This window comes from Taurulus bubalis (genome assembly GCF_910589615.1).
Source record: "Taurulus bubalis genome assembly, chromosome: 5".
Lineage (NCBI taxonomy): Eukaryota > Metazoa > Chordata > Actinopteri > Perciformes > Cottidae > Taurulus > Taurulus bubalis.
In genome coordinates, this window is record NC_136593.1 from 4,166,344 (window position 1) to 4,184,309 (window position 17,966).

The 17,966-nt window shown below is 41.4% G+C and overlaps 1 protein-coding gene across 1 annotated transcript; it reads left to right on the forward strand.

The window, feature by feature from the left end:
- Nucleotides 1–4,442: 4,442 nt before the first annotated feature.
- Nucleotides 4,443–16,502, forward strand: LOC306736143 (protein-glutamine gamma-glutamyltransferase E-like; the record flags this gene model as incomplete). Its single annotated transcript, XM_079217747.1, has 15 exons — nt 4,443–4,575; nt 5,665–5,838; nt 7,482–7,727; nt 7,894–8,012; nt 8,652–8,780; nt 9,014–9,191; nt 10,108–10,243; nt 11,174–11,283; nt 12,020–12,135; nt 12,262–12,388; nt 13,228–13,496; nt 14,146–14,323; nt 14,452–14,615; nt 15,204–15,337; nt 15,974–16,502. The coding sequence occupies 15 exons, from the start codon at nt 4,443–4,445 to the stop codon at nt 16,119–16,121; spliced, it is 2,361 nt and encodes a 786-aa protein (XP_079073873.1). The 3' UTR covers nt 16,122–16,502.
- Between the last annotated feature and the right edge of the window lie 1,464 nt (nt 16,503–17,966).

The following is a 17,966-nucleotide window of genomic DNA, read 5'->3' on the forward strand; positions in this document are numbered from 1 at the left end:
ATATATATATATATATATGTCACTTTTGAACTAAATATTATGAACAATAGCTTTACAGAAAAAATCATGGAAATCCGTTTTGGAGAACATCCGTCCAGCAAGTTGAAAACCCATTGACGTCAAAACAAATTGACCAAATAACGAATACAATAAGATGAAATAAAATATTGAATTATGTTAAATCAATTCAGAAAGATGAGTAATCCGTTAAATTCAAGTCTGCCTATATTTATTTACACGTACAGTGAGAAGTATGGTCATTTTCTCATAGACTTCTACACAATCTGACTTCTTTTCGCCCCCCTGCTGGCCATTAGAGAGAATGCAGAGACAGAGGTTTCCGCCTGAGAAGAAGGTCCATACCAACGCCTGAAAAAGCTTATCGCATGACCATTCATGTACACCGGGTATGCGCATGTAAAGAGAAAGCAGATTGATTAATCTCTGGTTGGTTGCTTAGAAATAACAACATATTTTTATAGGTTTTCTTTATTTGATCCATTGTTAATATGAAACAAACAAAAACAGGAATTGTCAGGAATTTACATTTGAGGGTGAAGGTAAAAGTGTTTCCAAATGCTTCTTTTCAGACTCCATGTGTCATGTACATGTCTTTTGTTGTAGCATATTTTTTATAACGTCACATCAGGATCGTGTTTTCGGCTGGCGGGCATTCCCTTCTTCTCTCGTCCCGTCCTGTTCCGTCTCGCCCTGTCTCACACATTTCTTCCCCTTTCATTGCTGCAACACAAGTCAAGTAAAGTAGCAGGCCCGGCGCCAGGCACTGATTTGCGGGGGGGCCTTACGTTGCTTTGGGGGGGGCACTTTTTTTTTTTTACAGCCTATGGTAGCATAGTAGTTAAACTTTTCACCTATAATCGAACTCCGGCACAAAAAGGTGACAGACGGTATTATTTAGAATTTCACAAGCTAATAAATAGGCCAGCTGAGCAGGCAGCCTACCCAATAGAATTAGACATGAACCGTAGGCCTATGGCAATCAATCAACACAGCAATCAAGCAACACATAAGTCCCACAATATATTGTATTGAAAGATCAGCAGATAGCAGATTCAGCCACAACAAGACATTTAAAAAAATAGGCCTAAAAAGGTCTAAAATGATATGAAAATGAACACATCCAGCAACAACATTAACAACAACAATAACGATAACAACACACTCAACAACAACACACTGTCCGGTGTTTGTCCGAAACAGAGCGGAGCGCAGCAACGACGAAAAGGGCCAACCAACAGCTAGCCTACAACAGAAATTAAGAAGACATTGCTTTGCATTACATGTTTGTTTGTTTTTTCCGAGAAAGAACAAACACATAGGCCATAACCAATCATGTAGCCTCGTCCATAGGGCCAGTAGGCTGGATGAAACCAGATAACTCACCATTAGTAGAGCGGGAGACGACGGTTGGCCACCAAGTGAAATCTGCGTAGGACAGTGTCCCTCCATTCACTCCTGAACGTCTTTGTTAAGTCTTTCTCCAAAGCATAATCAGTTGGCCTTTCGTTTGTGGAGCATCGACTGTCTGTGATCAAAATGATTTTGCTCCTTTTTTCAGGAGAAATGTAAAAATCTGGCAAGTATTTGTTATTATTATATGTTATAAAGGCTTAAAACACAAAAAAAGGTTAAGAAATGTATTTGAATTTGTATCATATTTCTCTACTAAACAATTGAAAATTAACATGACCAAAGCTTTTGAGATTACAGAAATGAAATTTAACCTATTTTACATCTTCTCAGACAGTTTTGTTTGCATAGAGCATTCAATGTCCATGTTATAGGCTTTTATATGTGTCCGTGTCCAGGCGTTTTAGAGATTTGTTTATCTCCCTGAAGCAGTTCCGGTCCAGCTGAAGACAGAACCCATTATTGCCCTCCTCAAACATCCAGACAGGCTTTTACAGGCAGCTAGTACACTGTTTCCTCCCCAAAATGACTTTCTGCCTGTCATTTTCCCACTGTCCTTCTTTGTGTTTGTGTGGACAGAAAACTATACTAATACTATTATTTACAACCACAACATATTATTTCCAAAGAAAACACCACTCAAAAGGCAGTGAAAAGCCAGTCAAACTCTCTGCCCTGCTTTCTTCCACCCCTCCCCCACAGACAAGCTCGCCGACGTTTTTCTATACCATTACCGTAATGGACCGCATGACATTGGAAAGCTACGCTTCTTAAGTCTAATTCATGGTTCTCCGTCGCCGACGCCGTCGTTGAGCATTCAAAGTTCTGCGTCGAGGGACCGCGTTGCTCTGCAATTAACCGCCATGCCGCCAGGGGGGTGTGAACTGCCGGAAATTACGTTCTGAGCGGACCAATCACAGCGCTTGCGGTCCGCGTCAACGCGGCGCATAGTTAGGATTTTTTGGAGGTGCACGTCAGGCTACGGCGTAGGGGTCTGCGTCGACGGAGAACGAAAAATTAGGCTTTAGCGTTCAGAATCCGTTGAAATTACGTCGATGGCGTAAATATTCGAGGAGTTACGGTAATCTTAGTTTTGCATCCTGTTTGCATATTACTTCCTGTGACAGCTCCTGTCGCCGGCGAGAGAGAGTTGCGCTCTTTTTTTTTACGTGTGATAAGTGACTGACAGGCTTGTCCGTCCAGGGCGGGCCCAGCCGAGTCCGAGGGCGGGCCCGGCACCCCAAGGCGCGCCCATAGCGCCGGGTCTGTCAAGTAGGATAATGCTACAGAATCCGTCAGTTCACCACACCCAGGCCTCAACTCTGCAATGAGGTGAATCCAGGTCACACACACACACATCAACACTCGCTTTGGAGTGTGCCTTTTATAAAAACCTCCGTTCGGAGTTCTACCACTTCGCCCGATAACCTCTGACGAGATTCGGGACACGCACGTGTGAACAAGCGAAACGGTTAGAAATAGTTTAGACTGCTCTTTAAAAAATAAATGATGCATGCATATGTATATGGATACAAGACAAAGGTTTGAGTCCGCTACCTGTCATTTCTGTGAGTTTCCAGCGCATTAGGATGAACCAGTTTAGTAACAAGTTTGTAAGTGTACCTCCTCCTGTCACGTCTCGGCTAAGCCCCTCCCCCCTCCTGGCTGGTATTCCCTTCATCGTGTTCCTCCCTTCATGAAAATCAGAACCATTTATTGCCATGTATGTTTTCACAAACAAGGAATTTGTCCTGGCGGGAGGTGCATAACATTTAACAATAAACTGGCTTGTTCCTGGTTGATCTCCAGTTTGTCCTGTGTGTGTGTGTGTTTGTGTGTGTCTGCCTGGGCGTGGCTCTTCATTCCTTCCTGCTGCCAATTTACCTGCACACCTGCAACTCATCAGCCTTAGCCTTAGCCTAGGCCCGTGCCTGTGCCTTAGCCTTAGCCTTAGCCTTAGCCTGTGCCTTGGCCTTGACCTTGGTCTGTGCCTTAGCCTTAGCCTGTGTCTTAGCCTTAGCCTGTACCTTGGCCTTGACCTTGGCCTGTGCCTTAGCCTTAGCCTTAGCCTTATGCTGTGTTCACACCAAACGCGACCAGATTAAATGCAAAGTCAATGCACAGACGCGAGAGGTTGCGAAGGCGCGACGGCGATAAGACACAAATCGTGTTGCGTTTGGTGTGAACACAGCATTAGCCTGTGCCTTAGCTTAGCCTTAGCCTGTGCCTTAGCCTGTGCCTTAGCCTGTGCCTTAGCCTGTGCCTTAGCCTGTGCCCCTGTGTTGAAATGCGTAGTTTTCCAACCAGTTGCACCTCCAGAAAATCTGTGTTAACGTGCAACATCGCAGTCGTTAATTGTTGGGCCCACATATTCAAATATAAAAGTAATTTAAAGTAATTGAATCTGTTTTAAATCTAATTGAGCACATGGTCTGAGTGGCAATAATATGATGCAAATGTGGAAGTAAGATGTAAAAATGTTAAATATTAAGATTTAACAAAACAGTACAGATAGAAATGGTCAAATATTGTACAATAAAATATTACGTTTAGAGATATTTTCACAAACTTTTGTTGACATCTATAGTGTTTAAAATATGTGGGATGTACAGTGCTTGTATTGTTCACCACGGATCATTTTGGCAGTTGACCCTTTTATAAGTGATTTACAACAATCAGCTAAAATAATGAAAATAAATCATCCTTTTTAATATAATTTAAAACTATTTATCAAACGTTTTTAAGTCGAATAATGTCTCCTCTCCTTATATGTAGTTAGGTGTCGGTATGGTGCCACGAGCCGCCACAGGAGTGCCACGACTAGTCAGAGACTTGCCATAGTCCTGACACCTGGCTGGCTCTGGCCACTGTGGTGCCACACGGAGGAGCATTGTCTAAAATGCCATTTTGCAATGCATCGCAGTCAGGAAGTGGTTAACAGTGTCATGCCAGTTGCGTTTTTTCTCTGACATGGGGTTGGGCCGGTGAGGTATAAAATCCGTGACATTTGTATGGTCACCTGTCAACGCGCCGCTGACTGCCTGCCACTGCGCACTATGTCGTCACATCTGCTATATTCTGGAAGGATGGCAGATAAACCTGAAGAAACTGCTGCAGAGATGACAGAGAAACCAAAAGAATCCAGTAAGTACACAAAGGTAATCGGTTTTCCCCTAATTTATACTTCTGCTGCAGAAGAGCTTCCGCAGAGACGCGCCGCGCACCTCCTGAAATAAGTGGTAACTTTACGCGCCAGTGCCTCAACAAAACAAGCACGAGCTCCTCCTCATCATTTAACTCTTCCATGTATATATATTATTATTATTATTATTATTATTTTGTTTCTACAGGCATGGAGTTGTGTTGTGCCGAACCTTTATGGAACACGCCTATCACATGAATTTAATTATATATCAACTGTATGCCTGGTGTGCTCCCGCGCAGGCGCACACAGCCGCAGGAGTATAAATCAAGCAGCATCCATTGTTGCATAAGTTGAAAAGCTTTATGTTGTATTTTCTGCCTGAGGGTTTGGATCTTGAGCTGCTTTGATTCTGCGCCACGTTCAACACTGTAGTTTGCGTCCGTGCTGTTTGGTGCTCTGCAGGACAGCGTGCAGCGGGCTTGTCAAGAAAAACTAAAAACCAAAGAGCAGAGGCTAAAATGCTCCATAGGACTGAAAAGTGAAGTGATAATTATCTATGGTTCGTCACAATAAAGCATCATCTTACATGTTAAACTTAGACTGCATCCACACTAAACGCTTATTTAAAAACACTGATCTCCAAGAGTTTTATCACCAATCTCCGTCCTATACCTCCACCTATTGGCCTTTTATTAATTTCTAGTGTTCATCATTATTTAGTGTATTTCGTGTGTTGTCAAATTGTTTCTTGGTTTATGTAAACTTTAAGAATTGTATTTCCCGGGCGCCTAAATTGCTATGGATGGGTTAAATGCAGAGACCAAATTGCATGTGTAATATGTATGTAATCGGACTTCTTGATCGATTGTAAATGATGTCATGGTCGCCATCTTTTTGTTTGGCACACCTTTGCTTTTTTTAGTTTTGCTCTTTATTCAAAGTGGATGATAATAATGACGTTAAATAGTACCGACATCAAACAAATCAATGGAGATATATATTTTTTAAGTGTTGTGTTTCCATGTCTTTTAGTAACAGAGCTTCTGTTAACTTGTTCATGTTTATATGTTTTTTTTCTTTTCTTCCAGTCTTTATTGGTGGAGTGGACCTCCTCTGTGAAACCAACAACGTTGAACACCACACCAGTGAGATCTCAGAGGAGAAGCTGATTGTGCGCCGAGGCCAGCCCTTCAAACTGACCCTGAGTCTGAAGAAAGCTTTCAACCCAAAACGTCACTCACTCACCTTTAAAGCAGCGACAGGTCGGCCTTTCATTCATTATATTAGTTATTTGTAATAATTGTTGAAGCTTTGTTTGTAGAAACTCATTTTAAAATGTAATAAAACCCAATAATGTAATACATCTACCAATAATGATGTAATAACATGTCCTGACTTTTTAGAAAATAATTATTGATGATGAAGATTGTGATTTTAGCCTACACAAATTGAATTGATGATACAATATAATATTTCCCCCAAAACCTTTGTTGTTCTTTTTCCATGAGTCCTAATTGTTTTGTGAAGTTCTGGAAAATGTAATTAGATATTAGACATAATTGACATGTTGTTGCATTATTGGGTTTAGTTGCTTTTTCTAGCAGGTTGTGAAAATGTGAAAATCTGTGGCTCGCCGGATAGCTTTTGCACTATTTTCTCAAAATTTCACTACTTCAAAGTTTTCTTTTGTTGCTCTTTTCTAAGGATTTCTGTCCAGTACGTGAACTATCAGTGTTTAGCTCATATTGTCAGTGGTGTATAAAGTACCCAAAAGCCATACTTGAGTAAAAGTAAAGATACCTTACTGGAAAATGATTCAAGTAAAAGTCACCTAGTAGAATACTACTTGAGTAAAAGTCTTAAAGTATCTGATATTTACTGTATTTACTTAAGTATCAAAAGTAATGTGTTGATGTTAAATGTACTTAAGTATTGAAAGTAAAAGTACAAGTAAATGCTATTAATAAAAAAGAAAAGGGTCAGAATTTTGAGAATTAGGAAGTTTATTCTTTTAAGTGCTGTGGCTCCATGACCAAGGACAACAAGTTGTGTGGAAAATAATTGGGTTGGCTGTGATCCATCCATGAGCTTTCTCTGAAACAGTGAGAGAAAGACATTTTGTAAGCACAACATTTTTAGCTAGCCCCACTTGCTATACACACTAGCATGCATCTTCAACTCCGACGTGGTTCAAATCGTCTCCTGTCAATCCTATGGTGTGGTGGCTAGCTAACGTTAAGTTCGCTAACGTTAGCTAACATTAAGTTCGCTAACATTAGCCAACTAGTGCTGCACTGATTATAGCTAAGATGACTCAAATCAACAAAATCTCACAACTGCTAACACTTCCTCAGCTCACTAACTCGCTACTAGCGACCTGTCTACTACACTAATTGTCTCATGTGATTTACGATAGCTAGCGAGCATTAGCCTAACACACACCAAGTATAGCTAAATTAGAAGATCGGACACCTGTCTCCACCCCTCCCCTGCCAAAGATATACTTCAATCCTGTGGGAAACACTGCTAGATATCTTAAAAGGTTTAAGCTAATTATGCTAACTAAACATTAACGTTGCGGCTCATGGGATTATTCTTAATTTACCTCAATGTGTTTCCTGATGTTGGATGGGGAGTTTTTGAATGCCAATATTTCAGTAGCTTTCAGTTAGGTACTTCATCTGGTAGGAAGAATCTTTCACTCCAACATAAGAAAACATTTGAAATATATATAGTAAAGTAAAGTACAGATATCCCCAAAAAACAACTTAAGTTCAGTAACAAAGTATCTCTACTTCGTTACTATACACCACTGCATATTGTTTAAATTTTTTTTTTAACACAACCGTGTTTTTTAACACAACAGTGAACACATGTCTGACTCCCTCTTGGCTCCTCTCTGCAGGAGAAAAGCCCACCGAGGAGCAGGGGACGCTGTCCTTCTTCAGTGTCCCAGAACGCGCAGTACGATCTAAATTAGCAAAGGCTGTGTGGAAAGTGGAGATTCAAAAGGACCTGGTGACGAGTCTGGTGCTCACCATCACCCCGCCGGCTGACTGCCCCATCGGGGAGTTCAACCTGTTGGAGAAACTCGGGGAGGAGTACAACCCGCTGGCAAAGCTGGTGGTGCTCTACAACCCCTGGTGCCCCGGTAGGTCTCGTACTAAAACACCACCCTAAAATACTCTGTGACAAGGATAAAAGAACTGCATTGACATGTTTATTTAGGTAAAAGTATACAAGCATCATCAGGAAAATGTGCTTTAAGTATCACAAGTAAAAATACTCTATAATGTAAAAAATGTCTGTCTCCGTAGACGACTGGGTGTTTATGAAGGATGGGAAGGAGATCGATGAGTATGTGCTGAATGAACAAGGAGTCATCTTTAGAGGAAGTAAGAACTACATCTTTCCTCTTGACTGGGACTTTGGACAGGTACTTAAAAAACACACACACACACACACACACGCACACGGTTATGTTTCCATCATTAAAGAGGACTTTCCATTGACTTGCATTCATTTCCCGGAGATTTAGTTTAACCCAAACCTTAAACGCTACTTGTCTCATCCTAATCCCAACCCTTACCTCAACATAACCTTAATCCATGTCTTCACCTAAATGTAATGATTTATGTTCTGGGGACATTGTATTTGGTCCCCAAAGGGAAGGTGAGTCCCCACAATGTGACTAAACAGATGTATGTCCTCACAACATGACTAATACTACACACACACACACATGGAAGCAAAAAATGCCCCAAATGTACAGAAAAATTAAAATGCCACTAAATTTATGGCCCTTCATTATTTGATATAATACATTCTGATTTAAAATTCAGCGACTTAAAATAACTCAACATTCAGGGTTATCTTTGGTACCTTTGCTGTTCAGTTTTAAATTCTGAATCCTAAACTGTAATGTCTGAATGAATATGAGCAACCGAACTTTGAACTTGAGGGAATTGAACATACCGTACTTTACTTTAGCAGACGATGTCTCTTTTAAAGTTTGAATCATATTCTGTGAGAAGACATACGATTCAAGAGCATCTCCTCTCGTCCTTCTGTTCAGTTTGAGGACAATATGGTGGAAATAAGTTTGAAGATCTTGGACCTCAACATCAAGCACTTCCTCGACCCGGCCGACGACGTCTCTGCTCGCTGCAACCCCATCTACGTCGGCCGCGTGGTCAGCGCCATGGTAGGACGCCTTCAGTTTAACTTTGAAATCCAAAAGCTCTTCGGCATCTTTGGGAGTTGAATGCAGATAATAGTTTTGTAAACAAGCTTGAGAAAAAGACAGATATTATGTGGTTTTTAAATCGTAAAAAAAGACAAATGGCAACCCCATGTGACACAGTTTTTGGGGTCATTCTTAAGTCCAAAGTTCATCATTTTGAGAGAGAATGATAATTTCCTTGTTTTTCCTGTCAGATCAACAGTCAAGACGACAGGGGGGTCGTGGCGGGAAACTGGAGCGGTTACTATGGGGGCGGGTTCAGACCCACTCACTGGACCGGCAGTCACACCATCCTCAAGCGCTGGTTCGACCTCGACGGCCACCGCGTCAAGTACGGCCAATGCTGGGTGTTCGCCGGTGTGATGTGCTCAGGTAAACGTCTGTCTTTGCAGGTGCTCACACCTGGAACAACATCTGTATCAGTGACTATTAGCTGTGAACACCTTTACGGCCTCGTTTGTGTTCATACCTGGGCTCACGTTAACTTTTTACTTCTGACTATTGACTTGACTTTATTTTATTATCTATACACAGTAACTAGATGTATTGTGTTGAGCGTTTGTAGCAAAACGCTAATTTACAACACCTGTCCACAGGAGGCTTTTTCTTTTTTTTAAATACAAGATAAATAATAAGAGAGAATACATCCACGATTGCATTCACGCTTTAAAAATATTATTAAAATGGTGTTGATTTATGAGGATGGAGGATTATCTGGAGGATGTTCTTGGCCAATTTAAACAGTCAGTATTGTAACGAGCGTGGGAGAGCAGACATAATACCTATCATCTGACTCATGATGTTGACACTAATCATGTACAGTAACTCTTTTGGAGGATTTTTGTTTGTAGTAGCTTCAGCCGATTAATAACAGCCACCTCCCTCGAGTCTCTGCCAACTCAAATTGTTTCCTCGTTGGCGTGTTAGCTCTGTGAGAACGCTGCTGATCAGCTTCAGTTTTGCACATCATGATCTTGTGTGTGTGTGTGTGTGTGTGTGTGTTTTGAGTGAAGCACACTTGCCGAGCAGGAGGAAGCCGCTCAGAGACCAAGGAATAAAAACCTGCATGTGTCTTGTATTTAAGGCCTGAATGTGTCTTTGTTGCTTTGCTCCTGGTTTCGGCTCCTCAGCAAAGAGGTTGCAACATGCAACAACAAAGAGAAAACAAGACTAATTTATGTTTATGTAAATGTTTAGGTACATTTAAACAAAAGAAGGGCTTGATCCTCCACCAGAAAGGTGTCATATTGCTTATTTGAGTGACTCAAATCTCTGTGTTTGGTTCCAGTGATGCGCCTGCTGGGCATCCCGTGCCGCGTGGTCAGCAACTTCGTGTCGGCCCACGACACCAACCGGAATCTGATCGTTGACAATTTTTACCCCGACCACGGAGTCGAACCGATACCATCCCCCGACAGCATTTGGTGAGACTCAGTGTTTCAATCTCTCACACACACAGTGCTTCAATGCAAGTCCCTTCAAAGTTAAAACATAAAACACAACTCGTACCCAGTACAACCAAATATCCCTTTGACGTTGTGGCCCGTTTGTGTTGCAGGATTTGGACATTTGGTGGTTTTGCATCAGAGATAGTAGAAGTAGTCTGAGGGCAAAATAAAACACTTTCTTCCCATTTCAAACTTTTACCTGGATAGTGCAGTTCAAATTTAAGAATCGTTTACTTTAAACCTGCAATAAGTTACTTTTTGGCTATTAGGGTTTAACAGATATTGTTAACACAAAACTTTTAACATTTTATGATCTTTTCAGTCCATATGGCACATCCAGCAGTTACAGCTCAAAGTGATCAGTCACTTGGAGGGGTTGTGTTTTAACTGATATAACGACCAATATTCACTCTATTATTTGTAGCTTTTTTTCTGTTCTGCCAGCTGCAGCTGAAAAACAAAGCCACAAAAGCGGTGAGAATGAAAGCACCTGGGCTCCATAGAGCCCAGGTCATTGTTTTTACATAAAAGTGATAATGTGATCTGTTAAGGTATTGATTAAAGTCACGCAAAGAAAAGGTCAAATGGCTTCAAGGCATGAACTCGTTCTGCAATCAAAAAAAACGAAAAAATCACAAAAAAAGAGAAGAACATGAGTCCAGTGCTGCAGAATGAATCGAGTGCTCTAGTTGGAGTGGTGTTGTGTTTCTCAATGAGAGAGAAGGAGCAGATATATTTTAATTTAAATAAGACATTTTTACCAAGGAAATAGAAGCTTGGGCACCAATCATGATTACGTTTTTGTATGCCTTAAAACACGTCCATTATTGTTTAATAAAATACTCCAGAGGTGTATTTCAGATCGAGTGCACTGCTGCAGATCCTGAACGTTGTTTTGGTTTTCAGGAACTACCACGTGTGGGTGGAGGCGTGGATGAGGAGACCAGACCTGGCAGAGGACGGCAAATATGACGGCTGGCAAGTTCTGGATCCAACACCACAAGAGAAAAGCGAAGGTCCAGACTCTCTTGTTTACCTCCATATTTTCATATTGTGCTCAAGAGGAAATTTTGACGTGAAGTTTTCCGGCAAGATCAAGAATCATGAAACTAATTCAGATGAATGAATATCCCCAACAAATCCCTTGTTTATATAGCTTGTAGTTCTTCAGATATCTTGTTCTGGATATGTGAAATAGACAAGAGGACCCATCAGCATCCTTACAGTCCATTCAGCTAAAAACACAAGCTTCATAAATACTTTTAATGAAAGTATGTCATGTAAAGTGCAACAAACAAAAAGTTGTTTATGGCTGAACAACAGTCTCCTTGGTGAAAGTCCTGTGTTTGTCAGACCCACCCATCCACGCCAGCATCCTTTTGTGGACTCTTGCGTTGTTCTTTATAATACGTCCTCGTGGACAGCCGGAGTAGTTCTGAGCATCTAATAGACCCTTTTTACAGCCAATGAAGACATGTGCATGTATGCATGTTGTGTTTGTGTACGTATCCAGCCATCCAGACGATTACCAAGATTTAAACATTGAATAAAAACTGTTGCCAGCGTCGAAATGTCTGGCTTGTTCTGTTGTCAGAATACCTATTCTCACAGCAGACTCAAACAGGATCACGACAGGTGTTTCAGTTTCAACGATTCAGATTGGCTTTTAATTGCATTACACCAAACTACTCTGTGGAAAGAAGAAGAAGTCTGTGACTCTATTTCCATATTTTAACGCCTCTCCTCCTGCAGGTGTTTACTGCTGCGGTCCGGCTTCGCTCACATCCATCCTGAACGGACAGACAGACGATAAATATGACATCCCATTCGTCTACGCCGAGGTCAATGCCGACTGTGTTGACTGGCTGGTCAGTAAGCGGATTTAGAGGCTAATCTCTACGTCACACTTGGTGGTTTAGTGTCAAATAAGAGGACCAGCCTCAGCCTAATGTATTTGTGTTGTTTCCATTGTCTGTGGTTGTGGGTTCTATCAGGTGAAAGCTGACGGTTCAAAGTTGAAAGTCAATGCTGACACCAAGAGAGTCGGTCAGAATATCTCCACCAAGGCTGTTGGATCCGACAGCAGGAGGGACATCACCGACACCTACAAACACAAAGAGGGTTGGTTCACCTGACAAACGGGTCACACACAAACACCTACAGACCTGCACTTCAGACCTCTGCTCTGTTAGTCAACATGTAGTATTTTTGTGGGCGGAGCGTAGGACGAGGAAGAATAATTCTCCGAGCATGTTGGTTAAACGAGTTTTGTTGGCTTGTTTTTCTGTCGTGAAAATACGAGTTTCTCTCAATATGTAAAAGTCACTCACTTGAGAAAGTCAACATACAAAAAACAAGACCATATTAGCAAACCCCCACTAGCGGACTACTTTGCTGGGAAGAGAGCAGACGGGAGGCCTGGGAAAGACAGTTGGCTTGTTAGCCAGCAAGCTAGTCCATCCCCATAGGTGGATAGTTAGCAAGCTAGTTAGCGAGCTAGTCTGCAAAGCTCCCGCCTGCTCTCCTCTCTAAGAAGCCTTCTCCTAGCGGCGAGAAATGAGGCAGAGAGATCATAGACTGAACGCTGGGCTCATTGTCTATAAACGGTGTAATGTTGGAACGAAAGCATGGTGGAATTAGCAATGTAGCTAGCTAGCTAGGCAGCCGTTACAAATTAGTAAATTGTAACCACTTAATGCTTCATTCCCACTCTTGTCTCAGTGTAGATAAGCATCCATCACCAGCTAAGTGACAACTTCATTCAGATCATTTTCTGTAACCTGTGTTGCATGGCTGAATTCGCAAGCTAGCTAAGTAGCCAGCTGTTCTCTAGTTAGCGTGCTAATTCTACCATGCTTTGGTGCTACGATGGTTCAACCACGTATTAGCAGCATTTTAAACGTTGGCTGTAAAGAAGTCTATATTAGTTCAGGAAATTGACTGAATCCCCATATTTACAGGATCAGACAAGGAGAGGTCTGTCTTTAAATACGCCAGGACCAGAGACTACTCCAGAGTTGATGGAGAGACTGAGGAAGAGGATGAAGAGATGGAAGAAGACGAAGGGGATGGGAATGCGGATGAGAACATCGCGGTTGAAGAGGTGGAGGAGGGCGAAGAGACTGAAGAGTTGGAGGAAGATGGTGACGAGGACGAGACCTCAGGAGGAACAGACACAGGACCCCCGCAGCCGACTCCGCCAGAGCCAGTGTACATGCATTTTGAAGAGGTGCGTCACAGAAAGTTTCCCTTTTTAGACTACTGAATAGGATATTTTGTATGTTCTTTGTTCTTATTTTTTGCAATTATTTTGAGGACCTGTGTTGCTGTTTCCAGTCTCCCTCCCCTCATTTCTTCTCATTTCTCATTTCTTTCTTTCTAATGGAAGCAAAAATGCCCCCAAAAAAAGCTTGATATTTTCCTGCTTTGTCGTGAACCTCAATTATCACCCCTAAAAAACTGCACCTTTGGAAGAGTCACAATACTCGATTGTATGGCCCCTGGTCTTTAGAATATGATGGAAAATACTACTTTTCAAACAGACAGCATTTTTGGGACTGTCCTGACATCGGCATAAATGTGCAAAACATTTTAAATGTGGAAGAAATGGAACAAAAACCTTTTGATTGAGGTGGCAGTCATTTTTATATCCTCTAACTCTCTTAATCAACCTGTACATTCTTTGATTTGATTTTTAAATGGTCAAATTTTTTTTAGATTAATTTATTTCATTAAAAATAAAAATCAGTAATGGAAAGGTTAAATTTAACAACCCAGATCTTTTAAACCCAAACAAACACACATCTAGTTTTGGTTCCAGTGGGTGTGTTTTGGTCTTGAATCAATGTCTCAGTCGTTTCATTGGTGTGGTGCTGCAGGTGACCCCACCGACGAACGGTAAGGATGTGAGGCTGAAGGTGGTGCTGCAGAGTGAGAGCACTGTTGACCGGCCGATGAACATCTACATCTGGGTCAAAGCCATGAGGTACAACGGAGAAGCACCGGCCACGGAAATCCAGAGTGAGATGAAGGACAAGATGCTGCTGGCTGGGAAAGGTGAATCTTTGGAACTGTTGAATTTTGGAGGCAGATCATTTAGAAGGTTGACCAATAAAACCCAAACTGTCTATATACACTGTGTCTGTATATATACCACAAGTCTTCTCTTCCTCTGTCCCTTGGAGATCTGAGCATCCCGATCCGGGTCCCGTTCTCGGACTACCATAAACACATGGTGGACTGCGACAGCATGAAGGTTTGCGTTGTGGCCACGGACAAAATGATGCCAGATTACGTATACTTTGATGAGGATGACGTCGTGCTGATTGACCCTCCCATCACCGTCACCGTCAGTAAAAACAACTCTGTCTCTAAAATCATAAAGACGTGTCGTCCAGCTTTGTTTAGCTGTCTGTCAGACAGACTGTTTGTGTCTCTTCTCACACTCAAAGTCAAGGATTAGAGTTTCAAAATGAACAACACATTTAACATATTGGTGTGTATGCGTTTACCATCTTAGTTTAGCATGCAAACATTCCCTAATTGGCACTAAACTACAGCTGATGGGAATGTCATTAGCAGGTATTTAGTCATGAAAAGTATAGTGTTACTTATTATTAGCATCGAACAGCCTGTCTATCTCATACCGGACCACTTTGGTGAAGAAGAAGCCTGAAGGCAAAGTAACTGATAATAGTGAAGATTTTATTTCTGTAAAGTATCAGATAAAACACAAACTACAAAGAATTTTGTTTGGTTACTGTAAAGCAGCTTTTATTCGTTCACATTTTCTTTATTAAGCTGGGATATATCGCTATAGTATCTAAGTATCTAAGTATCTATTTTCAGTTTTGGCAACACTAAGCTGATGCCTGGTTGCCAGAGTGGCAAACCTGACTGAATATATTTGAATAATCTGTTCAATTGTGTGTTCCAGCTTCCCAAACAGACCAGACTGGGCCGCACGGTGCAAGGGGAGGTGGTGTTCAAGAACCCGGCCGACGAGACGCTGACGGGGTGCTCTCTGACCGTCTCTGGGAGCGGCCTGTTCCGTGATGAGGTTAAATACGAGTGAGTATGTGTGTGTGTGTGTGTGTGTGTGTGTGTGTGTGTGTGTGTGTGTGTGTGTGTGTGTGTGTCTAACATCAAGAAAGGTGCAAATAACAAAATCATTATTTTAATACAAAAGCAAAAATAATTTTAATTGTCACTCACAAGATACAAAACACATATATAATCTTAGTTTGATATTGGCAACCACACTGTGGTGGCAGGGGCGTGGTTAGCGTAGCTGGAGAGGGGGGAGGGGAGAAGCGACTCAGGGAACAGGTGTCGGGATGAGACCTAAGTGGCCTCAGCTGGAGCAGGTTGTGGGTCTTGCCTACATAAGCCATGAGAGGCACAGTCTGCAGGAGAGGCATGTGACAATAAAACAGTTACCGACGCAATCCCACGTGTGCTGTCTCATTGGTGCTGGGGGGGGGAACCCGAGGAAGTAGCAGGATCGTGTTACAGTGCACTGTAACACGACCCTGCTACTTCCCCTCTCCAGCTACGCTAACCACGCCCCTGCCACCACACACACGGTTTTAGCTTTCTTAGAAAGTATTCTTAATGATTTTTTAAAAAAAATCGAGTTGAGATGTTTCAATACCAACCTGATGTATATATGTTTGTTTGATTATTATTATTATTGTTATTACACAGGCTTCCGGATATTAAGAAAAGCAACCGAATTCGCGTAAAGTTCCCCGTCGTTCCCTACAAGGCCGGGAAGAAGACTCTCATCGCCGACTTCGACTGCGCCACCTTTAGGGACATCAAGGGCAAATGCACTATCAATGTCAAGAAGTGAATTTCCTGAAACGCTGAGTAAGAGTCTCAGGCGTTCGCTCTGAAACGAAATGTGACATGTTTACCTTCAGAAATAAACAAAAACAAAAAAAAGAGTGTAAGCATGTTGTTCTCAATCAAATATGGTGGAGGTGTATGATAACACTTGCTGGGAATTTGAGTCTTGCCGCACTGCATTAAGATAAGATAATCCTTTATTAGTCCCACAGTGGGGAAATTTACATTAAGGTCTTTCTTTCTGCCACTACTACTCCTGCTACTGTGTGGGGTTAAATATGTGTCTAATGTGAGCGTTTTAAAGTCATGAGTTGGACAAAATAGTGATGAAACTAACAGATTTATTTTTGAATCAGTGATATGCACAAATAAAATGTTACTGAAAGCCATGTGCCCTTTGTGTCTTTAATAGTGATGCCCAGAGCATTATGATGGTAATACCAATACACAGTGGAGTATAAAGTACCCAAAAGCCATACTTGAGTCAAAGTAAAGATACCTTACTGGAAAATGACTCCAGTAAAAGTGAAAGTCACCTATTAGAATACTACTTGAGTAAAAGTCTTAAAGTATGTGATAATTACTGTACTTAAGTATCAAAAGTAATTTTCTGATATTAAATATACTTAAGTATTGAAAGTAAAAGTACAAGTAAATGCTGTTTATAAAAAAGCAAAGGGTCAGAATTTTGAGAATTATGAAGTGTAATATAAAACATATATATAACATATAATTGAGAACACATTTTCTTGTGTATGTTAACAGCATCGCAGCCAGGAAGTGGTTAACAATGTCACGGCAGTTGGGTGTTTCTCTGACAGGAGGTTGGGCCGGTGAGGTATAAAATCTGTGAACCCTTATGGTCACCTGTCAATGCGCCGCTGACTGCCTGCCAGTGCGCACTTCTCTGTCGGCACATCTACTATATTCTGGAAGGATGGCAGATGCACCTAAAGAAACGGCTGGAGAGATGACAGATACACCTAAAGAAACAGCTGGAGAGATGACAGAGAAACCAAAAGAATCCAGTAAGTACACAAAGGTGATCTTTTCCCCCCTAATGTTTACTTCTGCAGAAAAGCTTCCGCAGAGATGGAGGCTAAAATGCTCCATAGAACTGAAAAGAGAGGTGGTGATTATCTTTAGGTTCGTCACAATAAAGCATCATCTTACATGTTAAACTTAGACTGCATCCACACTACAATCTCCAAGAGTTTTATCAATGTTTTTAGATTTAATCTCCGTCCTATACCTCCACCTATTGGCCTTTTATTAATTTCTGTAGTGTTCATCAGAATTTTGAGAATTATGAAGTGTAATATAAAACATATATATAACATATAATTGAGAACACATTTTCTTGTGTATGTTAACAGCATCGCAGCCAGGAAGTGGTTAACAATGTCACGGCAGTTGGGTGTTTCTCTGACTTTTGTGACTTAGTTTCCTTGTTGTGAACAACTTTCAGTGATTCTTCATTTGCTTTCGGTATATTTGCGGTGGTTTCGTTTTCGTACGTGTTGTCAAATTGTTTTTTGGTTTATGTATTTAAGAATGATATTTGATCGATTGTAAATTATTTCATGGACCTTTTTTTTCTGTAGTGAGGACGCTCAGTGTAAATGTAGAAAAGATATGCGTTTTAAAAAGGAAACCTCACGTGAGGACAGGTATCGAACCTGCTACCTTCTGCTTACGGGACGAATACTTAGAAAACAATTCTAACAAGTAGTCAAAATGAGTTTCCTCGTAGGGTGGCCGGGCTCCTGTTTATATTGAAGGGTTTAAGATCTCTGTGTAGAAAAAAAGTGTATCCTCCAGTTAATTAGAATCTATATGCGGTTATAAT